Source organism: Zonotrichia albicollis, chromosome 3 (genome assembly GCF_047830755.1).
Source record: "Zonotrichia albicollis isolate bZonAlb1 chromosome 3, bZonAlb1.hap1, whole genome shotgun sequence".
Classification (NCBI taxonomy): Eukaryota; Metazoa; Chordata; class Aves; order Passeriformes; family Passerellidae; genus Zonotrichia; species Zonotrichia albicollis.
In genome coordinates, this window is record NC_133821.1 from 90632028 (window position 1) to 90657614 (window position 25587).

The 25587-nt window shown below is 42.6% G+C and overlaps 1 protein-coding gene across 1 annotated transcript; it reads left to right on the forward strand.

Annotated features, from left to right (window-relative positions):
- Positions 1 to 501: 501 nt before the first annotated feature.
- Positions 502 to 21920, forward strand: YWHAQ (tyrosine 3-monooxygenase/tryptophan 5-monooxygenase activation protein theta). The gene is made up of 6 exons (XM_005487209.4): positions 502 to 642; positions 1647 to 2025; positions 16738 to 16861; positions 19225 to 19388; positions 19716 to 19811; positions 20851 to 21920. The coding sequence occupies exons 2-6, from the start codon at positions 1732 to 1734 to the stop codon at positions 20908 to 20910; spliced, it is 738 nt and encodes a 245-aa protein (XP_005487266.1). The 5' UTR covers positions 502 to 642; positions 1647 to 1731; the 3' UTR covers positions 20911 to 21920.
- Positions 21921 to 25587: the final 3667 nt, after the last annotated feature.

Genomic DNA, 25587 nt, shown 5'->3' on the forward strand with positions numbered 1-25587 from the left:
CAGGGCCGGGCTCGCCGCCCGCTCCTGCGGGAGCTCCCGCCCGCCGGCGCTGCGGGGAGCAGCGGCCCGAGGGCGCGGCCGCCCGCGGGCGGAACAACAGCCGCCGTGCTGCGGGCCCGGGCACCGCCTCGCCCTCCCGCTCCCGCCACGGGCACCGCCTCGGCCGGGCCCTTCCACAGGGAGCCCCGGGCCCCGCTCCCGCCATCCCCTCCATCCCCGGTCCCCTTCCCGGTCCCGGGCGCCGGGCGGGGGGGAAGGGGCAAGGGCGGGGGGGGAAAGGGGGGGGTTGTAGCGGCGTCACCATGGCGACAGTGACGTCACCCCACCCTGGATCTCATTGGAGGAAACCCCGTGGCCCCAGCCGCAGCCCACGGGCCCAGTCGAGCTCGCGCCCTGCCCGCGCTCGCCCCCGCGGCGGCGCGCTCCTCCCCGATTGGCCGGCAGTGCGCGGGGGGGCGGGGCCGGGCGCGCAGGCCGAGCCGCTATTGGCCGCGTGGGCGCGGGCCGCGCAGCGGGTCGGTGCGCGCGCCAACGCCCTTCAGCGCTGGCTCGGCCGAGACGGGAGCGGCTCTTTCTCTCCGCCACAGCCCCGAGCGCGGCACCGACCGGGTGCGGCCCGGCCCCACAGCCCGGCGGACCCAGGTGAGCGCGGGGCCTCGGCCGGCGGCGGGATGGGGCCCGCTCCGCTGCCTCCTCCCGCCGCGTCCTCCATTTTGTGATCGCGGCGTGGAGAGCTCGGCGGCCCCGGGGAGCGGGAGGTGCATCCAGCGCCGCCATTTCGCACCCGCCGCCGCTTCCTCTTCCCGCCCCGTCGCCACGGGGACTCCACCGGCCTCCCCCGCGCCCCTTGCCGTCCCACGAGACGCGGCCGCTGAGCCCGAGACCGCACCCGCTGCCTTGTGCCGGGAGCCGCCGCGCTCCCCGCCGGCAGCCCGGGGCCCCCGCCGCGCCGAGGTCCGGATCGGCGGCCGCCGAGGCAGACGGGAGGCCGGGTCCGCCGCGCCCCGCCGCCGGGAGGAGAAGCGCCCGGGGCCCCCTCCCCGGCCTCGCGGCCCCGGCCTCGCTCGCCCCCAGGGAGGCGGGTCCTGGAGGGGTTAACCCCTGCTGCGTTCGCCGGCGCCGAGCTTGCCTTGCTGCTTTTATTATGTATTTTTCCCGCCAGTCCCGGCATTCATGCCCTCCTGCCTCCGGCGCTCGCCCGCAGGGCTGCTAGCACACCGGGGCAGGGATTTTGGGCGAGGGCCCTAGGCAGGGTGGTAACCAGGAATCATTCCACAGTCCCTGTTAGAAGGCATATTAATATGCTCACGTAGGGTACGAGGGAGAAGTGGGGATGACTTTTTTCTAATGGAAAAGCAGCTATTTCCACTGCTTGGGCGGCTGGCTGCCGTCCGAGTGTGACTTCTCCGCCTGGGTTTCTAGGTCGTGGTTTCCCGAGGGGTGGACCCTTGGGACGAGTCCCCGTAGCCTTGCGTGGAAGGGCAGGGTGTTGCAGTCTGCCTCTCCAGGAGGAGCACCTGGAGATGGGGAAGGGAAGGCAAGGCTCACAGTAATTCTCGTTTTTTGCTGGGTTGCAGTGGGTGCTGTAGGGTCGTGTTCGGTGGTGTTTATCTTGGCATCATAGTTGCTGTCTTTCTTTCTGTCAGGTTTTGAGGTGCATTCTCGTGTTGATAGTGTGACATCTCCAGCTTCTTCTGCTACTGCACTGCTCTTGTCCCACTGCCAGCCACCATGGATAAGACCGAGTTGATCCAGAAAGCCAAGCTGGCTGAGCAGGCCGAGCGCTACGATGACATGGCCACCTGCATGAAGGCAGTGACGGAGCAAGGGGCCGAGCTGTCCAACGAGGAGCGCAACCTGCTCTCCGTGGCCTACAAGAACGTGGTGGGGGGGCGGCGCTCGGCCTGGAGGGTCATCTCCAGCATCGAGCAGAAGACAGACACCAGTGACAAGAAGATGCAGCTTATCAAGGACTATCGGGAGAAGGTGGAGTCTGAGCTCAGGTCCATCTGCACCACGGTGCTGGTAAGTGGGGGCTTTGTTTTTTCTTATATTTTGTTAAAGGTAAAGAAATGCAGTATTTAAGTGTGCTGCTGTACTGGGGGGAAGCATTGGGAACTCGGTTGGGGTATATCATGCAGTTTTGTGCTGGGGTAGGTGAGGTCAGTACCATAACTTCTGCAGCCCTTACATGGGTCACCGTGATGAGGAGGATCTGCTGCACTGTGCTGTTGGCCCTGTATGTCTAGAGGTATTTGAGATACTCAGTTTTGGGTGTCTGTGAGGTACATTTTTGGGTGGAGTGATCCATATGTAGTATTTAACCACGTAGTTGCAGAGATACAGAAAATTTAGCCTCTGCTGTGGTTAGTAAACCTATTACTAAGATAAGCTGGAAATGTGCAAACCCCTTTATTGAGATCAGATAATAACTTGCTACAAACATTGAAACAATGTGTGCATTTTGTTTACTTCCTCACGAAGAACAGTACTCTGAAAGGGTCTTCAAGAGACATTTTGAGGAATGTTATAAATTTGGCTTTACAAACTTGGACATCTGTATTGAAGGGGGAAAGTGACCTGTAGAAATTCCTTGTTAAATGCTAGCTGACTTCTCAGGGTTTCTTTGAGATGAGTTTGCAGTAAAGATTGGAATGACACCCTAAGCATGCATCAGGCACAGAAGTACATTTCTGTGGAAGCAGCAGAATTCCAGATGGAATTCTGTAGTGGAAAGCTCAAGAGATGTGTGTCAGCAGTGTGGAGACTGCTGGACCCACTTCTCCATGACCAGGGAATTGTATCTGCAGGAAACTGCATGTGCATAATGCAGTAGTAATTTCGTGGCAGATCATCTTCAGTGGTTGATTTGCTCCTCGTAGTTACTTTTTTTTTTTGGTGTCTAGTATTGCTAATGTGAGACCAGGAGGAAGCAAGTCTATAAGGAAATAGACAAATTTGAGGTAAATTTATTCCAGATTTGCTTAGGAGATGTGAATTTAAAGGTGACTAGTCTGGAAGTAATTGATTTTTCTTCTTGATTAAGTGTTCTGACTCATGTATAAGGGAATGCTTCTTTGGATTGTGCTGAAAATACCTGTATGCTTCCTTGTATGCTGCCACCTAGGTTTGTTCTTTCTTTGTAAATCAAAGTGAGTTGTCTTGAAAATAATTTTCATGTTTATTAGCTTTATGAATCATTTAATTCCTTAGCACATTTAAGAGCCCATGCCTTTCACAAGAGCAAAATTGTTTCTCCAGTTACAGGTGTACTGAAATTGTGCAACTTTCCCCTTTGTGAAAATGATGGGACTTCTGTAGGATTCCTGCTTCCCATGACCAAAGTTTCACTAGAACCCTGTGTGATAAGTGTCAGCATTTGTGTCACTCTTCTTTCTCTACTCAGTGCCCCACTTCAGAACTAATTTCTTAGGACCTCCATGTAAAGCTCACTCTTCAGACTTGTTAATCTCCCTTTGTCCTTTTACCAAATCTAGTGCCTTGGAGAAGGTGATGCATAAGATCTCATACTGGTTGTACCATTTTGGCAAGGAGCTCGTGTTTCCATAGGGAGAGGCAGTGGGCCCCTTCACACGGTGTCCCTGCTGAAGTTATTGCACCCCATGTGATGGTGGCCAGCAGGGATTCTGGTGGCCGTGCTAGCACAGACCTGCAGTGTGGGGAGAGCAAGCTCTTCCTGTGCTGGATGATTTTTTCACTGCACTCCAGTCATCCTCTGTTCTCAGCAGTGGCCTGTTGGCAGCTCTCCCCTTCCGGCCCGCGAGGCTGCAGGAAGTAGTGAAGACCAAAAGCCGCAGCTGAGCATGCTTTTCCTGTCCCGTCCTGACCTGCTGCAAAGATGTGCCTTCCTTTGGTAGGAGGAGGTGTTGGCTGTCTACTGCAGGCCTTCCTTTTTTTATTCTACCTTTGAGGGCCATGTGCAGTTCTGTTCTCTTCTGATTGCCTCCCTTTCCTCTCCACGTACCACTCCTATGATCCGTGAGTCAGCATGTGAGAGGCTGGAATTGGGGAGGAGCAGGCGGTACAAAGGATGGCTTTCCTAAAGCTGAGCCACACCATGGGTTTGGCTCCTCCTTTGAATGATAATTGCTTCTGTACTAGTACTATGGTAACAGCTTGTGGCTTTTTCAGATCTCTTCAGCTGAATCTCAGAGGTGCTTTTTTAATTCCAGGAAGGCAGCTAAACTGTAACAACTGCTGGCAAGTAGTATGGAAAGGTTGCTTGTCATCTGGAGTATTTGGATTTAGCAGGGGTGGGTGTGTTGGGTGGAGTGTGACTGCTGTTAGTCATACTACTAACAGTTTTTTCAAAAGGGTTTTTTTTAACTACTGGTGTGGCATATTTCTAAGTCTTCCATATATAAGTAGTTGTGCTAGCATTAAAAATGCTGCCATTTTTTTAATTAAAATGGCAGGAACATGGAATCTGTAATTACTTTTTTCCTGAAAAAAAATGCCCCAAGCCAGTTAAGTAGGCATTGTTTCAGGTCATGGTTTGATAAAGTACTTAAATTTAATCACCACTAGAATACAAATATTCAGAATTACGTTGAGATATCTGTATATAGATATATACATAAAAATAAAGCTTTTACTGAGTATTTAACTATCATTCTTTAACTGCCTATCTTGCAAGTAGGCATGATCTGAATGCTTTTTAACTGTTAATTTTATGACTGGTCTTTCAGATGAGAGTAGCTCTTTAATAGAGAAATGGTATGGCTGTCAAACAACTTGCATAAATGTTTTATTTGAAAGGTACATTAGGAGGTTTTGCTGAACTCCCTGTATTGATTGACTAAGTCTTTGGTAATGTAGAGAGTTAATGTTGAATCATCCCTTATGACTCATAGTTAGAACTGTTCGTGAAACTTTCTTCTCCTTGACTAAAGAAACAGGTTAGCAACTTAATTTTTTTCAAGATAAAGTTACACTATGTTGATTCATATATTCTGAGCACAAAGTCCATGTTGCTTTCTCTTGACCTGAGTGATTTCAAGACAGGTACTAGATAATGTACAAGGGGTGGATGCAGCAGCAACTTTCCTATAATTAGTGAAATGATGTAGAGAACTTTGAAGATGGAACACACAGTATAAGATCAGCTTAATTTTATGCACACTTCACTGTTCAGTGAAAATAGGTTTTTTTTTAAAAGTTAACTTTAGAATTGGAACCTTTCTGGGAAAGTAGATTAAACTGGTGGGTTTTCTGAGAGCCTTGGTCATTTTGCATGGCTATAACTTGTGTTGCGTTCAGGCCCCTTTGTTCTGTAGAGAGCAGTAATGTGAAGACAGGATAACAGCAGCCCTTGCCTGGGAGCACTCTCCACTTGCAGCTTGAGGGGGTTTGTGCCTGTTTGTATGTGTTCAGTGTCTAGGTCCTGATGTGTTGGAGCTCTTCGTGGAGTAATAGAGATAAGATTTGGTAACTATGTGCCCACAGTTCAAATTTTGATGAATATACAAAGTCATTAGGGCTTGAAAACAGCTGTGTCTTGATTGTTGCTTCTTCTGTGTCTAGCTGAAGTGTTAAAGTGTTTTTTAAATATTCTTAGAAAATTTTGTGTAGAAAAGTTACATACCTGAGGCTTTTAAGTTGTTTCTCATCATCAGTTTTCAGTGTCTTCTGTAAACATTTTTACATTGTATTGTGTCACGCCCGTGTTGGCTTGTTTCTCTAGAAATGAGTGATGGCATTGTGAACTCTGAGAAATGAGGGAGCAGTGGCATTACTTGTGCTCTTGGTTCTTTTTGCCACCCTGTGGCAGTGCCTGCAATGAAGGAGTTTTGAGCTATAGGTGTGTATTGTCTGTATTTTTACTGTCTTGAGGCTGGTGGGATGCTTTGATCTTCTGAGATTTTACTGGTAATTGTTGTAAGCGCGTATTGGTGTGTTGCTCTTGCCGGCTCCCCTTTCCTTCCTTCCTCCCTCCCTCCCTCCTCCCCGAGGTTGCAATGTTGCTGCTGCTTCACATACTTAAGAAACAATAAAAGCGAATGAAAATGAGTAAAAAAATCTGTCCACTTCTGATTATTACCCATTTTATAGATCTAATTCTAAAGTTAGTTACTTAAAATGAGTAGAACAAAAATCCCCATGTTAGAGGGTGATGTTTAGAGCAGTTTGTTTCAACAGCACAAGTTCAGAGATCCATTGAAAGTGAAGTTGGCATTTTCATGCAGCAGCAAATAGATTCCTCATATCAGCTAAAATATCTGATGTCTGATGATGAATAACTTTGACCATAGTCCTATTTCTTCCCTACTGTTACTTTTGGCCTACAGAAAAATGAAATCTTTGTGGGTTTTTTTGCACATGTAGAAATTTGTCATATTCAGTAGGTATCAGCTTCATGATGCTGTCTAAACAATTGCCAAAATTTCATATCTTGTGAATTCTTTGTCTCTGTGTTGCTATTGTCAGGGAAGAGAGAAAGTTTGCACAGAAATGTATGTGGTATAGAGGTGAAACCCACAAATAAAAGGGTATTACGTGTAGTCTTTTGATACAGGAAACCGTGTACAGTTTTATTTTGAAGGTCAGGCATGCTAATCACTTAATATTATATTTGGACTTGAGTTAGTTGTCCTAGTTGTGGTTGGGACAGTGTTGCATGTACACTTTTAACCTCTTTTAAGTTAAAGGAACTACTATTCTTAAGTGACTGTCTAAAGGGAAAGGCTACTTCATAAAAGTTAGGTTGGGAATGTTACTTCTTGGTAAGTCCAGAATTGTGGAGTGAATGTAAATTGAATGAGTAGTTTGGAATAAATAATCTTTTTTTGTGAAAAGTAATTTGTGGAGAGAGAGATGATTTGTGTTCTTAGTACAACCTCTAGCAACCATCAACACATTTGTGGTAAGAATTGTGGATTTCAATTCATAGTTTTACCTTCTCTTACCTTCTCTGTCATCTTTCAATAGAATCTGCTGCTGGAATCCTCACTCTTGTGCAAAGGAAACTTAATAATTTCTGAAAAGGGACTGATTCTTGCAGAAACAAAGCCTAGAGTGCACTGAGGTTCTTGAACAGAGTCCAGCTGAGAATAGTTCAAGGAATTCTGTTGGAGCTGCAGCCTCCATCCCATGCAGTCATTGCTTGCTGCCCCCTCCCTTACATCTGAATGCTGTCTAGAATTACTGCATTTCTTGGAGGACATTTATGGCTTTGGTGGCCTTGAGAAAGTAGGATGTGCTCACTAGGTGGAACTGGACAACAAAACCAAAAATTGTGTTTTTCTGCTAATGCAGTGAAGCTTTTAACTGATTTTGTAAATCACTGTCAGGCTTACCTGCTAGACAGTTGTCTCACAGGCACTTCTACTACCTTGGATGCTAATGTGATGAGAGGCCTTTCTGAGGAAAAACACAGAAGCCTGGATGTGAGAGAGAGAGAGAGCTTGATGGGGAAAGAACACACTTGAGTTTGAAGGTTATTACACTTGATTTCTTTGACATGCCATTTGGGGTCGTTTAGTACAGTTTTAAAGGAGTAGATTGTACAGTTTCTGTACAGGCATTGCAACTTGGTATTCTGGTTTCAGTAGTGGGAGGATGCCTGATTTTCAGAGGAAGGTAGCAAAGAAAACAGCAGAGGAAGGGCTGGTAAAAGTGCATGGGTATCCTTTGGTAGGTGAAGCTGCATGCTTCATTAATCAATGTTTTCATATTTAGCTTTATGCTCTTGGCCTTTGAGACTGAGGGGCCAGGTGCTTTCTTACTGCCAATAAACTTGAAGCCAATTCTGTCACAAAAATAAGGTAAGTAATAGCTGTTCTTGAGCACTGCATTGTGGTGCTCAGTATAGCTCCACCAAGTTTATTGGAGGGATATATAAGTTCCTCCTCATCCTTTCTGCATCCCAGGAAGCTGGAACCAACATGAGAACACTTGAGCTGTGCATACTGAGGATTTGTAAGCTTGCCATTTGCTAATCCATCCTGTATATCTGAATATGTAACAGTGCCCAGTCTGTGTGAGCTGGGCACTTAGGAGAGCCACCAAAACAATTTGAGTGCTGAGTTTCACATCTTGTAGTCTGTGCACCCACTGAAACATCAGGTTTCAAGATCTAAGACCTGGAAGTCATGAATTAGCTATGATTTTGCTTGTACCTGTCTCTAAATTTGTTAAGTAATCAAGGGTTTGATTTAGCAATTCTATTATTGATAAGGGTTTATTATTTGCTCTATTGTTCTTTATTCTCTTCTTTAATTTATATGATCCATTCACTGAAGTAGCCTGATACATGAGTAGTGTTCAGCTCTGAACACAGAAGAATTTGCATTTGCTTTAGTAATAGCTTTTCTAAATACACTATATATACTCTTACCTGCCTGACAGCCACATCATTCCTGGACAAAACTTCTTCAGGAAGTTGTTGTAGGTTGTCTCATTTGGGGAATAACAAATTACTGGCACGCTCCCAATCACAGTCCCAATGGATTGAGTAAAATAATACATTGCTGGGTTTCCTTCAGGATCAAGTTGGATGATGCAAAAGGCTCTTCCAAGCTACACTATGCAGTGGGAAGAAAGTGCATCTGTTGTGTTGCCATTTTGAGTTTCAGTGATCCCAAGGCTCTGATCAAGAGCTCCCAAAGAGAGATGAGAACTAAAGCAAGTCAAAATTAGTGCTTTGTGTAAGGGCAATGTACCTTAAGACCACATAACTCTCATGAGCTGTTGTTCCTCTTGAGTGCTGTTAGTCTAGCTATACCTTGGCCTGTCATTTAATCTTACCTTTAGGCTTCTGTAGCTGCAGAGCAGAAAGTGTTTTTAAATGAAAAATTAGACTTTTCTGTTTGATTCCGTGATACTATACAATGTTGTGAATGGATGCTGAAAGCAGCTTTTAGATGGCCAGGATTCTGAAGGGAAGGATTTGGTGTCTAAAATGTGTGTTTGCTAAGAAGGGAAGAGCACTTGGAAGTATTTTGAGGAATTGGAAATATGTAAAACGCAGTCGTGGAAGAATGTTAGAATCAATTTGAGATAAATATGTCAGATACCAAGGAATTTTTCCTGAAAGCTTTTGGTTGTGTTGTATGGCCATTAATTCATCAAAAATTTATAATTTTTGAAAAGAGGAATGACTTCTTTTTTAATGCTCATTTCTACATTAGATGGAGGAAAACTAGAAAACTTTAGGGTCTTCCATAAAAACTTAAATCTGACTTTCACTGTATTGTTCATCTTGTCTGAAAAATCTGTAAAAAGGAGAACTTGTATTTCCACACATTTCTAGTTCCTGGCTTCCATAGTTCTCTGGGGACCACAGAACTTTCTAACTTGAGGAGAAGTATAAGCAGTGAGTGTAAATTCTAGATTAAATTAATCTCAACCCCAGGTGGGAATAGTGTGGGCAGACGTGCTGCAGCTCAGGCTTTCAGCGCATTTGTTAAGTGAGATTCCAGATACTTCATTCAGGGCCAATCCTAGGTATTGGCTGCCAGTTCTTAAAACTATATAGACAAAGACATGGAACCAAATGGAAAAGATGAATTAGGTCACCCTCTCTGTTTTCATGTCAGGTACATTTGTCTCTGCTTTCAGTAGTGCTTTGTCGGGTCATCTTAAGGCCATGCCATTACTGGAAAGGTACACACATATTTTCCTCAATACATAAACTGAAACACTGTTAGTCTGGAGAGGTCTGTATGAAAATCACTTAATGTTCTCCCAAAAGGAGTTGATGCATAGAGCTTGAATCCTGAAGGATGAAGAACTCAGTTCTGCTGAATTACAGTGTTGAAAGTAAAGTGATCTTTCTGTTGCAGCACGGGACTCTCCCTTTCCTGTCAAGAAAACAACTGCTGAACGTTAAAAAACACCTAGGTTTCAGTGAGTCATACTGTGGACTTTGGAATGACTGATTTTACTTAAAATAGTCAAGAAGTCTTAAATACTGCTCTGCTAGACGATTCAAACAGGCAGTCATTTGTGAGTAGAAGCCTTATTGAAAGGTCTGAGCCCACACCAATCATCTGTGCTGTCAGAGACTTTGGAATATTTGATGTGTTTAAATTCACATTTAAGTTATATTAGGTGATTACGTTGGTCTGAGCTGCCTCACCAATGTTAGCTTTGCTTTTTGACTGCAATTGGGGTGGAAACCATTTCTGTCTAGGCTGCTTCTAGATCTTTTTGTTTCATATTGGATCTGAATGGACCATCAAAAATACTTGGGACTGAATAATGTTTTCAAATATTTTGCATACTGCAGCCCTGAATTCATGCAGCCTCATTCACTCATGGTGTTCCTGTGAGATGCAGGCTGCTCATCTAGATGGGACTCGGATGTTGGATCCATGTTTCAGGGTGGTGAGGTAACTTGCTAGAAGTGTTGACATGCACTCTGTGCCTTGTGTATTATTTTTAGGAGCCTTGTCTCAAAATAGGTTTATTTTGAAACAGTTTCTTCACTTGCATGTGACTTTTTGGTTCTGTGGGGTTTGGCCAATTAGTGTATGGTACAACATGAAGTAATCAGTTAGTTGCTGTTACCAGGTAACATCTGTGCTCCTGGAGGCTGTGCTCCTTAATAAACAAAACAACCCAAAAGCACTTAGAGCTCAAAATAGAGAACATTCAGTGTCAGTTCAGAAAACAAAGAAACATCTAGGAAACAGCAATGGAACTCAGTCTAGTTCCTGTAAAACCTGTGAAAAATTGGTACCCTGTGGAATGGCAGCACCTCCTCTGCTGGCAGGTCTGACAACACTTGGACAGCTAAGAGCTGCTGAGCAGAAGTTCAACTTGGTTTCTTTTTTCTTTTTCTTTCTTTTTTTCCATATAATTAAACTTTTTCATTATGCAGTGAGGAGGAATATAATTTCTTTGATTTTATAAGTATTGATATTTACTAGTTTGTTCTTCTGTCAAAAAATTACTACTATAAGGTTTGGGTGTTTTTCTAGATGCTTTTTGTGTCATAGGAGTTCAAGCCAGGTGAAGGACATTGTTTTAAATTACTAAAACCTGTAATGCCTGTTACTTCACACAAACTGTTAGGATGTTCACTTTTAAAAATAGCCTTTAAAATTACATTCCCAGAAGATGGAGATGGTGCTGAAATAAGGTATTTTAAACATCTTGAAGTAAGATACGTGGGCTTAAGGCTCAAGAGTATTGCTGAAACAGAATGACTTGAAAAATCAAACTTTATCCAACATAGACTTCATTCAGAAAGTTTTGTGCCAGCCACTTAGAGCATCAACACACTCCTCCTTGCTAAATACCATGCAGCAGCTTAACTTATGGGACAAACTTTTTGAGAGCGTTGCTGTTTCTGATGGTTACTTTTACATAGACTTTTTTCCTTTTAGTGGAACAAAATTAAACTACTCAGTGAGGAATGCAAATGACCATGTATATCTGTCTTTTAATAGCATAACGTTAAATAACTTGGTGCTGGTGTTGTGACCCAAACAGGTCATAGGTGTTGACATCTGAGTGATGGTGGCATTGTAAATGTTTTGGTTTACTTGAGTTTACCACATTGAGAACTTCTGTCTGTACCTAAGCACATGCTGTCTTTAATGTCCTTTGAAAATTGGTCTCAAACTAGTTGTGATGAGTAGACAATCTCTGGAGCTGACCTGGTTCACCTTTATCCTCTGGTATTGAATGGCTAAGTGTGAAGAATATGTGGAGACTTGCACTCATATACTTGCTACTCTTAATGAAGTCTAAGTGGCACAACTGCTGAAGGAAGCTAAAAGGTCAGTTGGGTATTCAAGATGGGTTTTTGCCAAATTCATCTTTGCTGTTGAGATTTTTTTATTGCTGGATATGTGGGAAGAGAGAACAGCACAGACCAGATAGCAGTGGTATTTTTCTGCCACTTGACCCTACCCTGTATTTAAACTGTATAGAAAGTATTTAGTGTACACTGTGGCTGAATCTAATGTCTCAATCAGTCTTGCCCTTTAAAATAGGCTTAGGTGGGGAGAAAGTGGGACTTGTGTTATGATGTCAGCTTTTTCAAGGAGGTGTTGCCCTGAAAAGAGAAAACAGGAAGCATGTGTGGAGTGGGACTGGAGCATGAGTTACAGGGGACGTGGGCCAGTGTGTTGTAAGGAGAGGTTGGCTGGATGCACACACCACAAATAATTATTAAGGAGCTCTGTCTTCAGGGAGCTGCTTTGTCTGTGTCAGACATACCTTCAGGTAAAGGTATGCCTGACATTCCTTCAGAGCTTGCTTTTCATAAAGCTGAAAAAATGGGGAAGTGGTGAGAGCAGATAGACTTAGTATTTCTGGCTCAGGTGAATTGCAGTGGTCAGTGAGTACCACGTGCTCAACCCTTGAGCCTACTTAAACAGAAGGGAAAAGGGACTGAGAGGATACTTACCTAGTTGGGAAAGAGCAAGAGTAGAGTGGAGAAGGCTCCAAAAAGGCAATTGAAATGTAAGTTTCATTTGCATGTAGAGGAATATGTTTGCCAATGGAGAGAAAAAGAAAAAAGCCACAGCTTTTAGGGGAAGAAGTATCCAGCTGCCAGGCTCCCAGCCTGCTCCCCGTGGTTCTTCAGGCAGCTGCAGACCTGTTCCAGGGAGCGTCAGCCCTTTGTTGCTGGCATCTCTATAGCAGATAAATAAACCTTCCTTTCATGGGAGGGGAAAAGAATATCATATGTGAGAATATGATGCTGTTAGAATGGCAAGAGTATTTGCACGCTGTGAAGGTGGAAATAAATGAGATGGATGAGCAGCACTTAGGAGAAGAGGAGTGGGAAATCTTGTCACGCTCTAGGAGGACCAGCACGCCACTTGAACGAAATATGGCACTGTGGGGGAGGCAGCAGCTACCAACCACAGCCTGTCACACTGCAAACCCATTGTGATGCAGCTGCAGTGGGACACAAAGGGTCTGCTCTGAGGATAGAGCTTTGATTCCTGCATCTTTATACTGCTCCTGCTTCTGAGAGGCCCCCCCATCAGGGCAGATCAGCAGCCTGGGCGTTGTGTGGCTTTCCTGCAGCTTCTGAGGCGTGTTTTGTGGTGCAGAGCACATCATTGCTGGTTTCTCAAGGCTTGCTTTAGAAGGTGATGGGAAGAGCTGCAATTCTTAAGTGATGGTGGCAGCTGTATTTTAATACATGAAAGGGATGGGCACATTGACTGTGTGTGAGCATGGATGGTAGTCTGTTGTATTGCTTTACTTCATCCCAGAATCATGCCTCTGGCAGTGCTTGTCTCTGCCTAGGTAAAATCACAAAAATTTTGATGCTTTCTGTGGTCTGCTTCATTGCTTTGCCTGCCTCTAGCCATTTTACTTAATATCAGCTGATGTTGAAAATAAGGATTCTTGGCTAATTTCTCTCTGCTGGAAAGGTAAAAATGTCCAGGTGAGGAAAGATGAGAGAAGAGATGCAGGAAATTGTGAGTTTTCCATGCTATTACTGACTCACAGCAGTGTAAAGCAAATAACTTGGCTTACTGTGCTGTGTGCTCTCACTACTCCACCAACATTTTGTCTCTGAGAGGGAGGGTAAGATGCCTTTCAAGAAGTTATGATAATCCTGAGATGAAAGGCTCATGAAGTACAGCAAATAAATTATTGATTTGAAAGATTAACATCTGACCTGAAAAATAATCAGCTTCACTCAAAGTCTGTTTGGATTCTATCCTACGTGATTCAGAAATGAGATCTTGTTCCATTTAAGGCTATTAAAAAAACAAAACTGAGTATTTATAAAGTCCAGAAGGAGAATGTTCCACACCAGCTGAAGGAAAAGGCACAGGTCTGTTCCCCACTTGTGTTATGGAAGGATTAGGAGGCCCTCAAGATGAACTGGGAGTGAGAGCTGCTGGGCTACTGAGCTTCTCTGCCTGAGAAGTGCCTAGGAAATAACCCACTCTTTGCTGTCTGACAAACTGCAGCTCATTCTCTGCATCACTTTTTTCTCTAAGTTTCTCTGAAGTTTGGACAGAGCCACTGGTTATCAGATGTGCCTAACGAAGGCAGCATTTTAGGGATGCACTGGCACACAGGCCACAGTGCTGCTTGCTTGTGGAGGGCTGGCACAGCAAAATCCTTTCATATTCCCAGAAAAAGTATGTGGCCCACCCCATCTGAGGGGAGGAAAAAGTGGGCACTGCTGCCCTAGGGAGTTTAGCTTTCAGATTTGGCTTAAATTGGCCACACTAAAGCTTTCCTGTAAGCATTCTTTAGTGTGCACTAGATTCCAGGGGATAAGTATTTTTCAACCATAACCAAGCCAGGTCAGCTCTAGAGCTAGAGCTGCCTCTTCTACAAAAAGACAAAATTTTGTATTAAAATAGGTAATACTTTTTGTGTGCTAAGTATACAGGAAATTTCTGTGTTTTGGAAAGCATAAAAGAAAAGTGCCCGATTGTTCCTTGTTGATGTAGTTGTAACATCTTGAAAGTTGTATTTCAGTATTTGAAAGATGAAACAAAGATACAGTTTTGCAAAAGTCCTTATTTAAAATGCTATATAGTATCTTCACTGCTTGTCTGGTCAGTGCTCCTTAGACTGTGGCACAGCTCCTCTGAGCACATGGATAGGTCACATCTCTGCTACTCAATGCAGTCCCAACCATAGGATGGCTTTTGGAGGCTGGTGGTTACTCTTCAAACATCGTGGATTTAAGGAACCTTTCTAAACCACAGGTGTACTATGTGTCACATTTCATCATTCTGGGCAGTTTCTTGGAAAATCAAGCTCAAATGTTAGACTTGATGTGACCACATTGTTGTCTCAGAGACTGAAACTGATTTGTGTAGTGTTGCACTTCTATGGCTGACGTGGACATTGTCACAGGAGAAAAGCACTAGGAAAACATTGAACCAAAATGTGAAGTTCTTTTCTTTGCAGAAATTTGTCAAGTGGGAATAACTCATTCTAGTATGGAATGATTCATGCACAATAACAGTATTAATACAATGTTGTATTAGTCAGCTGCCTACTACATTTTAACTCTTGTTTTGAAACAGACCTAAGGTTTTGCTGCTTTTTCCATAACACCAGTGAACTGCACTGTTCTATATGTTTGCTCAAGCCCCTGCATACTTGGCTGTGTTAAACTGTTACACAGATTCCTCACTTATGCCTTTGCCAAATAGCCAGTGTCTAGGCTTTGGCAGTGGTTTTATAGCCTTACAGAAACTCTTAAAAGCATCTGTCTTTGATTTGGTAGGTGCAAGGGTGTGTCAGGCTTGGTGTCATCTTACCTTCTGCTGCCTTCCCTAGAGTGGTATCAAGGGCAGCTATGACTCTGTTCTTGCCTTACTGCCTTGGTGGGGATCTCTGAGGCAGCGTTACATCCATGGGACACATACAGTTTGGCTGCAAAAATGCTTTTTTAACCCAATTGGAAGTGCCCTACTACAAGTGTCAGTTTAAAATAGTTGCCAAAACATCAAATGGACTTGGATTGAGTAAACACTTTGAACAGGACTGCTCTGCTTCTATTGATCATTAAAGGAAGTAATAATGGCATGGTGGTGTGCACAGGGAGTGTGTCTAAAATTAGCTTGTTTTGATTATAGTGCTCTAGTAGTCAGTTAAACTGCAAAGGATTTTTGTGCACAAAGCTAACAGTTCCTTGAATATTTCCTTTGTAGCTGCTTCATGTATTTGGATACATGGTCCTAACACATAACAAAAATACATGTAACAAAAATCTTAACTAGCAGCTGCAAGCTTTGTGGAAACTTTCTGCTCCTTTTTTGACCTGTTTACTTTCCAAACAAGTAAATGCAGATCTTTATCACTTACATTCCTACTGTGAAGTTGCTCTGAGTACTGCAGGGTTTCCTTGAGTGTATCTGAACTCACTTGCACCTTTTGTCAACTCTGGAGAGCATGGGTGGTTGTAGTAATGAGTTGGGTAAAATCTCTGGAGTTCAAAGGCAAGGTCAGCCAGAAGCTGCTCTGCTGCTTGTCAGTTCTCTGAGCTACCCTGTTCTCTAGGGGAGAGTCCTATACCTCTTCTCTCCTTTCTTCACTCCTGTCTTAGGAAGACTTGCAGCCTTGGAGAGAGACTTACCTTCTCTTGCTGGCGGCTTGCAAACCTTTTCTTGTCCTTCTGGTATCAGGTAGGGGAGCTGTGGACAAGGGGAGTGATGTTTGATGCAGCTCAGGGTGTGCTGGAGAGCGCTGTATATCTCTTTCCATTCTGGGAATAGCAAGGTGGATATGAGGATGCCTCCCTGCTGTGCTGCAGGCAGGTGTTCCTTTAGAGCCTTGTGAAGAGCTGGTGCAGTTTGGTGAGGTTGGCTGCTGACTGAATGGGTTTGAATCCTTGACTCCATGTGGTAGATGGGCTGGAGATTCCTTATCACAAGTCTAATAAACAGAATTGATGAAAAAAAAGTAGCTTTGAAACTTTGTGTTGTGTTTGGCTTTTCCAGTAAAAGCTTACTCATTTCAACGCTTTTGAAATGAGAAGTGTATATCCTGAAACTAAACTTAGTCCTGAAACTACATCAGTAAACCTTTGCTTGTTACTTGCAGTCTGATAGGCCAGTTGGCTGTTCATCTTTAAGGTTGTGTGCCAACTCAGTTTGTTGGAATAAGTGTGCATCTATTCTAGTTCTGAATGTGCCTTAGAACTCCATTTAGCCTTGTAGCAATGTTTGAGTCCATCCAAACTGGATGAACTCGAATCTGGGAGAGAAGTAGATTGAACTTAGTTGCAGTGGTGTTTGCAGTGTGTCAATGTGTGTTCTGTTGTTGTTTCAGGAGCTCTTGGACAAATACTTAATAGCTAATGCAACTAACCCAGAGAGCAAGGTATTCTACCTGAAGATGAAGGGAGACTACTTCCGATACCTTGCTGAGGTTGCCTGTGGTGATGACAGAAAACGTAAGTACCTTGGGTCTTTGCCAGCCCTGCTCCGTGGCTGAGGGGCCAGGAGATGAAATACACAGACTCCAAATTCACGTGAGTTAGCTGTGTTTCAGTCAGAAATCTCCAGTTTTCATACAGACTGAGAGCAAAATCTGACTAGACCTTAAGTATGCCAGGGAATTTTAGCTGATGTTGTGTCATCTACCCTAAATTCCTGAAGAGTTGTTCCATAATGCTTACTCAAATCTTCTGGAAAACAATGTAGGTGAAGGTATGATAATATATTTAATGTTGCTTGTTTGTAGTTCTTTACTAAAATAAGGTTGGCTCGGGAGAGTAAACAAATCTCTGTAACATTTTGTGCTCCATGGTAGAGTCCTGTTGGTCTTCAAATTTTAATGATTACACTGTGAAGCAGACTTCATTGTAGTCACCTATGTTTATAAAGAACCCACAAAATTACTAGGTTGATACTCTAGCAAGTACTCTTGCTAGAGCTGTACTCTAAAATGATTGATTTTCATGGGAATTTTAGTTTGTCCTTTTGGATTCAGCAGGAAAGGCCTGGAAACTGCCACTTGGTACTGGGCATCTTGAGACTGTAGACCTTTCCTAGGAATTAGAACAGGTGCATGGGTAGTTGTAAGTACCTCGGGAACCTCTTCTGGGGAAGATTTTAACTCTGTTTTGAGCAGATGTATTGAATTAATTATTAAAACTGTCTTGCAAGATGTTCGGATAGTGTTGTGATGTTAAAATCTTTTGGTATGGCATAAGCTAGTGATCTGTCTCTACATAACAGACCAAAATTAGTTGTGCAGTAATGCTGTGACCCCAAGGAGAGGGACTGCTGGAACCCCTGGATGCTGTGGTGTCCCCTGGGGTTGGGTGTGGCAGAATCTGTCCTTGTTGGCCGCCTGAAGCCAATGGCAGTGCATGAGAGGCTGGGGCTGGTTGTCCCTTCAGTAAGGGCTTTGTTAGTCTGCCTCTACTGTAGGAGCATTGACATTGAAAGATGCAAATATAGGGAATGGAGTAAAAGTCTTTGCATTAATGTGTTGCATTCAGAAATTCTTAACCCTTAATTTGATTCAAGTGTTAGCAGCAAATCCATGGGTAGCAGAGAAAACTTGCCTTTGGCTTTCCCAAGGATCATCTGATTTATACTGTGTCTCAAGCAACAGCTACAAATCTGGGCTTGTCCAAGCATAGAAATACCAGCTCCTGTTTGCTAAAATGACTGCAGTTAAATGTCACACGTGCTGATAGGGGATGCAGTGCAGGAGAGGTTGGTTGATACAGCCTTGTTAGCAGATCCTGCTGGGGTTTAGCTCTGAAATTACAGTTTCTGTATCACCATGCAGACTTTTCTGCTTAACTTCTTACAGACTTCAAGACTTTAAGGTTTTCTGATTTCCACCTCAAAACTTGTGTTTATTTCCTCAGCTTCAAATATATTTCATGTACTTACAAGTTGATTTATCTCCTGGATTTGCTAGCCTTTTGCCTTCTTTCACCTGTTCTCAACATATGGATAGTCCTTCAGCACTCATTACTGTGTAAATACTGTCTGTCTTTACTCTTTTTAATACTTATTATATTTTACTTACCAAGTTCTTTTACCAGCATTTGCTGGAGTAGTACCAGTACTAGCTAGCTCCCTCACAGAGTATTTTGAGCTCTGGCAATGACCTTTCTTTTTCTCCATTCTGCAGCATGTTTAGGGCAGCTATTCGCCCTTTGGTTGTCTATCAGAAGTGAATCTGGAATAGATTATAGGTAGTACTCCTGAAGTACTCTCTGACCTGATAACCTCTTTTCTCTGTGGTGTTTGTCCCAGTTATTCTGGGCACAACATTGAGGCTTTTAATCTTGACCTGTCTACACGCAGGTTTTGGAGGCAAACCTTCTCTTCTTCAGGAAAATGCTGTACATGCCTTCCAAACTTCCTCAAGGGCCTTCTTTACTCTGCACACATAACTCACATGAACATGTCCATCCTGAGAAAGGAATAAAGTACGAGTTCTGTAGAAAAAGTAGTGAACAAATACTTCCCCCCTCCCCACCCCAAAGTATCAAAGGCCACTGAAGACTGAAGCAGTCTTGGATGCTTGTGTTTACTAAGTTCTGTGTATTTAGTGTGTTTATTCTCTTGAATACCTTTGCTCTGTAGTAGCTCAATTTGCTCCTTGTGCTTTGTCAGTGTGGCAGCTGTACTTAACATGGGTGTACAATCGTTACTTTGATTAAAGTAAGTGCACTGTTTTCCTAAGAACAGGCTTGTATACAGTCTCCTACAAATGGAGTGATCTAGGTAGGAATATCTATAAAAAAATTCAAGCAAACACAAAACCACTTTGTTTGTCATTCTTTTACAGAAACAATAGAAAACTCACAGGGAGCTTATCAGGAGGCATTTGATATCAGCAAGAAGGAGATGCAGCCAACACATCCAATTCGCTTGGGTCTAGCTCTTAACTTCTCTGTATTTTATTATGAGATTCTCAACAATCCTGAGCTTGCCTGCACACTGGCAAAGACGGTAAGGAACTTTTTTTTTTTCCCACTTTGCCTGCAGGGAAAGTAGAAGAGAGTTTATACTTAAAACTGTATGAATTTTAAAGTTTCTGGTTTCCTAGCTCATATTGTTAGTGGGATTGAAGGGGTACAAGCAGGCTGTATTTACAATGTGATTTAAATTTTCAGCAGCATGGGAAGCTTTTATTATGTCCTTAGTATGGTTTTGTTTCAAGTAGAGCAGGTCATTTAACATCTGATGTTGCTTTTTTTTAAGCTACCTTTTCTGATAGGTTTAGCTTCTGTTTAATGATCAGTTAATAAAAGGCTAAAGATGATTTAACTATTCCAGGCGTTTGATGAGGCAATTGCAGAACTTGATACACTGAACGAAGACTCATACAAAGACAGTACTCTCATCATGCAGTTGCTTAGAGACAACCTAACAGTAAGTTGCTTTTTTATGTATTATCTGGTTCTTCAGGTGTTTGCTTAGACTGAATTTGTTATGGAAAAAAATCTTTACTTTCCTGTCACACACAGCACAGCACTGACTTGGGCTGTTTGCCTATGATACCTTTTCATAACTTAGTTTGAACGTTGTGTAAGTTGATGTCCGACTCCATGCTGTGTAATCTGGAATAGCAGCCTGGATAGCTCACATTCTTCCTGCTGTGATGGCCTTTATGGTAGAGGGGAGAAGGGGCATTTAGCCCAACCTAATATATTAAGATAGGACAAGGAAGTAAAAAAGGTCGTCTGTGACCTATTCAGGGAATTTTACTCAAAATTTTTTGATGACTACCTCAAAAGAAGGTTCCTCCTGGTGTGCATCCAGTGTAGCTTGCTGTACTTGTCCTGATTTTCATTCAAAAGCTCTGAAATTTCAATGTACTAAGAATAAAATCAGTTTGTTTGAGTATGTTATTAGAACGATGAACCATTTAAGAAACTGCTTTGTGGAACAACTAAATTGTATTAAAATATGCAACTATGGCAGTTTTTCAGGGAATATCCTCTCTGAATAATTACTGTGTTTAAAATTATGACAACATTTATTATTTTGCATTAGTCCTTCAGTAGAAGTGTCTGTTAGCAGAGTGAAGTGTTTAGTTTCGATAACCAGTGGCAATCTACACTTGCAGGATTCAGCCTGCTGTGTTTGAAATGGAAGTTGCCCTTGGAGCTACTGTTGAGGCTGTTGAATGGCCTGGATCCATGGCACAGCTCAGTGTTAGGCACAAGAGCTGGAGCCATTGAGAACATGTGTGCTGTGCCTGAGGGAAAAGTTCCTTGTGCCCTGTGCATGGGGAGCTCTGTCCAGTTAGCTCTGCCCCAGCAGGTGCTGGCAGCCGGGGCTGTGCAGTGCTCTGGTACTCTGTGGGCAGAGTCTAATTCATTATCTTTTCCTCACACTCAGTAGTTGTCTCTCTTTGGAATTCAAGCTGCACTTCTGAAAGCTGACACTGTTCTTCTTTTCTTTCTAGTTATGGACATCAGACAGTGCAGGAGAAGAATGTGATGCTGCAGAAGGTGCAGAAAACTAAACTGCACGTGGGGCGTCATTCTCCCTTTCCTTCTCAAAAAACCTTTTTACACGTCTCCATTCCTTATAGCTCCACTTGGATTTCCTATAGCAAAGAAAACCCATCCATGTGTATGGAAATCAATTTATAGTCTTTTCACACTGCAGCTTTGGGAAAACTCCATTCCTTGATTTGTGTTTGTCCTGGCCTTCCTGGTGTGCGGTTACTGCTGTAGAAAAGTATTAATAGCTTCATTTCATATAAACATGAGTAACTTCCAAACACTTATGTAGCGGACTAAAGTGTACCTGGTATTTAAAAACAAATCTGAACCAGTTCCTGCCAGTTGACTGTGTTTTGTATTACAGTAAGATATGAAAATGTAGTTAATTGCAACTAAAGAGTGTTCCACATAGCATTTAATTCTCCACATTCCCTTCTTATTCTGCAGGGTTTCCTTTCCATAATTGACTTTCACATGCTACTGTGTATCTGTTTCAGTAGGAATATGGAAGTTTTGGGCCAGATCAAGTTGAGCATTTAAAGTTTGGAAAACCACAAATTGAGTTGCTTCCCGTATCATGTAATACAGAAGCTTGTGTGTTCAAAACCAGGGGCTTCTCTTAATCTTCAGTTGCTGCTGTTTCAGTTGATATCCCTTCCCAATAAAAGTTCACTTACACTCCTGCCTTTGTAGTTCTGGTATTCACTTTACTATGTATTAGAAGCAGCATGTTACTGCTGGAGTACAGGCAGTGCTTTTTGGCAGACTAAAGTGCATGTCATTTCTTAATACACTGGAATGGGAAAACCAATTGAAGTTCACATGTCCAAGTATAAAATTTAGTACTTTTCCATGCAGGTTTGTGCACATGTGAGAAGGTGTCAAGTTTGTCCAGTGATTGTTAGAGAGTTTGGACCACTATTGTGTGTTGCTAATCATTGATTGTAGTCCCAAAAAAGCCTTGTGAAAATGTTATGCCCTCTGTAACAGCAAAGTAACATTAAATAAAATTACATTTTATAAACCACCTACTGTTGACTTGTAACAATTCCATATAATAACTTAAGGGCTGAATTTTAAAAGTAAGTATCTTGTGCTGGAAATGTTTTTCTCAAATTTATTGCATACTTCTTAAAAGTCTGCTTTTAAAGAAACTTGTTTTAAAAAAATACCCTGGATAACTTTTCATAGTTAATCTGACATGTGGACTTCTTAAGAACTAAATTTACTAGAGGAAATGGATTCACCTTAGTAATGAACTAAGAAAAGATAGCCAATTTCTTGATACTCTTTCATGGCTTGCAAGTATTCTCATCTAAGTGATGCATTTTTTTTGTAATCTATTGGAGTTCTCTGCTGTGTTCCCTTGTGTTTTTCCTGATGGATCTCATTACAGTGTTTCAGCTACATTTTTAGTAATGCAGAGACTTTGTTGTGCTCTAGAATGTTAGTTTGTGTGCTGCTACATCATGATCTGCTTTCTCTTGTTCTTAGACTACATTTAGTGTTACTGTTTTCCCTCATTTTTGGGGCTTTTTGTAACAATATGTTGCTCTCCTTTTTTCTTTTCCCCCTGGATCCCTTAAGAATTTTTTTCCTGAATCTCTACCTCTTACTTTCCCATGTTGGTGGGTTTTTGAAAATATTTAACTCTTGTTAGTGTTGTGGCTGGACAAGAAATCGCATTGCAAAAAAGGATATATATTACTACTCCTTGAAGGCTTCTGGTGGTATATCTTCCACCTTCCATGTTTTTATTCATTGAGTGTGCACAATGAGTGTTTCTACAATAAAACTGTTCAGATTCTGTGCTTCAATTGACATGCATTGCTCTAAAAAATTGTATAAATTCAATTTTCTTCATGCAGTCACTTTGAATTGCTGTCAAAGTATTGTGTGGCAGGACTCTACATAGTAAACTCATATGCTTCTTAATTGGTGCTTCGGTTTCATAATTTCCCCTCCCCCACACATTTCTTACTGATCCTTTATTTGTTTCATAAAGGTTTTAGCTCCTAAGTGCTGCCATTCTCTAGTAAGGCTGTTTGGGTACTACACGTAGCAGTCAGCTTTATCTGCTCTTTTTTTGCTTTCTTTGCTGTCTTCTGGCTGCTGTCTTGGCTTGCACTGCATTGTCAGCTAACACTGTTCTCTTGTTTCCTTTCTTTTGCACCTTGTTGAGAGAATTGTCAGTTGTCCTTACAGGAACAGCAGCTGGGCCTTGTGTCTACGTTCTAGCTTAATTTATTAAATGTGCTTTCTGATTTTTATCAAGCTGGGCAAATGCTAGACTCTCTCTTGTTGCTTGCATCTGTGTTTTACATGAAAAAAAAGTCTTGACACTACAGCATCAGCTTTAAATTTTAAATAATAATGAATATAGCAGCCTCTCTCATTGTTACTTCCAAAATTTGGCCAAGTATTTGCATTGTTTTGGAGGAGAGAGGGAATGAAACATGTAGGGGAATGGGATGAAACCACAAATACAAGGGATGGATTGTAATTCCCTAAATGACTTTGCTGAATCTTTCCCTTCCAGGTAAACCTGGGCAATAAATGATCATATGTAGGTAAAGGGCAGACTTTGTGATCTATTCCAGACGTTATTGGAAGCATACAGACTTGAGATTGCTGTGGTACAGCTGAAATGCCAGACTTGTGTCCCAAGAGCTGAGTGCCCTGTTTGGTGTGAGTGTGGCTGGGTGACACAGCTGCTGAAAGCTGCAGCAATGACAGCTTGGCCAGCGTTCAGCTGTGTGAAATGCCAGAGTGGGAAGGGTGAAATGTCAGTACCAGCTTTGGGTTACTGCCACAATGTTTTCCGCTGCACTGCAAAGACTCCAGCTTCTAGAGGAATGCTTTGTTGTCTTCTGCCACATGGCCATGAGGACACCTGATAATAAAGTGTAGCCTGAAACTGTGTCATCAAGTATTTTAAAACTTGTATTTCTGTGTATGCAGACCAGTTTAAAGGCAGTTTGTCTGTAGTATAGGATGTGTGCATTGATATTGTGTAAGAATTTCTGAGCAGAGATTCTGTAAATACCATTAGAAGTGGTTCATGAGCTTTTTTATTGCAAACTATATTATTTGTTGTCCAACCTCTTTGCTTAGTTAAGTCCTCATTCTTGTTGTGGTCATTGTCATTGTAAAAACCCTCTGCTTTGGAAGCAAAAGGACAGTTTGGGAAATCTGTTTGGAGGGAGAAGACTGGGGCTTTTTTTAAGCCTTGGCTTCAAATCACATATAGCTGCTCATGTTGTTGCTGCTGAGCAGATGCTGGGTATTTCCAATCTGTTGGAAACAATAAAAGAGGGTCATTACAGTCCTGTAAAAAGGAGGAAAATGAGAGGGAGAAGAGATGTTTGTTTCTGTACTATGAATTACTTAAATTGCATTCCCAGGGAAATCTGGTGTGTGACAGCCAGGGAGTGATAGAGTTTGGTTTCAGCAGTAACAGCAATAACAACACTGTACATTATAGCATTCTTCACATAACTCAAGGCTTCTAAAGAGATTTTGTGCATGTGTTAAGTGATACTGAAACCTCTGTAGTGCAGAATGCGTGAATCAGCCCACTGAAGTTTAAAAAATACTTGTGTTTCTATTCATAGAACAAATTATGCCAATGTGAACCAGGAGGCAGCAGAATATTTGAGCTATTATAAAATGGCAGGGCCAAGGTTTTGCCACTCCCATCCCTTCTGAAAAATCCAGGCTGACACAAAACCTGCCTTTGTTCTTTGTTAGTGAAATTTCATTGGTTTTAATGTATAGGTGACTTAAACTTCATTTATAGAGCTAAATTGATAAGACTGAATGGTCTGAACAAGATCCTGCTATGATTTAAAAGGTTTCAGTAATTGGTGAATTTACTAATAACTTAATTCACCTTTAATGTTAGAATTATCAGTTTAAATACAGGACCTTGAGAATGTAATTTTCAGTTTTCATACACTGGGTCTTCAGTAGGGTTTTATGCAAACATAGGATAAGCATCCACATAAAATATATTTTTATTTGGACACTTCAAAGTATAGATATTTGTTAATATGTAGCTACTCCAAAATGCTTCAAATAAATATTAGTGCTCAGTAAGGATTGTGTCAAGTGGAAACTCATGCCAGCTTATTGCTGTTAAGGTTTGTGGTTTGAGAGATGGTTGACACTTTGATCAGTGGGAGGAACAAGAGGAACTTCTCAAGGAGTACCAGAGAATCACCAAAGAATTTTGTGTACAGTGGACCTGCAGCTAGAGCAGATTTAACTGACCCAATTTTTGATATTCCATTTTGTCCCTCCCCTCAAGTGTTATACCATCTGGGACAGTTTCAGTAATGCTCAGTGGGAAATAAAACTGGAGCTTTTGCTAGACCCGCTTGAATTATTTAGCAGCCAAGTTCAAAGCTACTTTGGTGTGAAACTCCCATCCCTACAAACATGTTTCTGATGTTCTGGTTACTCTCCTGCTGTGCTTTACTCCAGCTGTCTTGCATTGCTCCTCCTTTCTACCCTGTCCCAAGGCTCCGGGGCGAGGGCTGGGCACATGGGATGGTGGGGGAGAGATAGATGCTCAAGGCACAAATTGCTCTCATCTCTTGCACATTGCAAATCCTTGAGGGAGTGGTCTGCACCCAGGTGCCAGGTGTGTAGGATCCCAGAGGGGAGGAGATACAGCAAGATAATCACTAGTG

Coding starts and splice junctions, on each gene's coding strand:
- YWHAQ (XM_005487209.4), top strand. CDS start 1,732: ATGGATAAGACCGAGTTGATCCAGAAAGCCAAGCTGGCTGAGCAGGCC. Junction 2,026..16,737: donor CCATCTGCACCACGGTGCTG/GTAAGTGGGGGC, acceptor TTGTTGTTTCAG/GAGCTCTTGGACAAATACTT. Junction 16,862..19,224: donor CTGTGGTGATGACAGAAAAC/GTAAGTACCTTG, acceptor ATTCTTTTACAG/AAACAATAGAAAACTCACAG.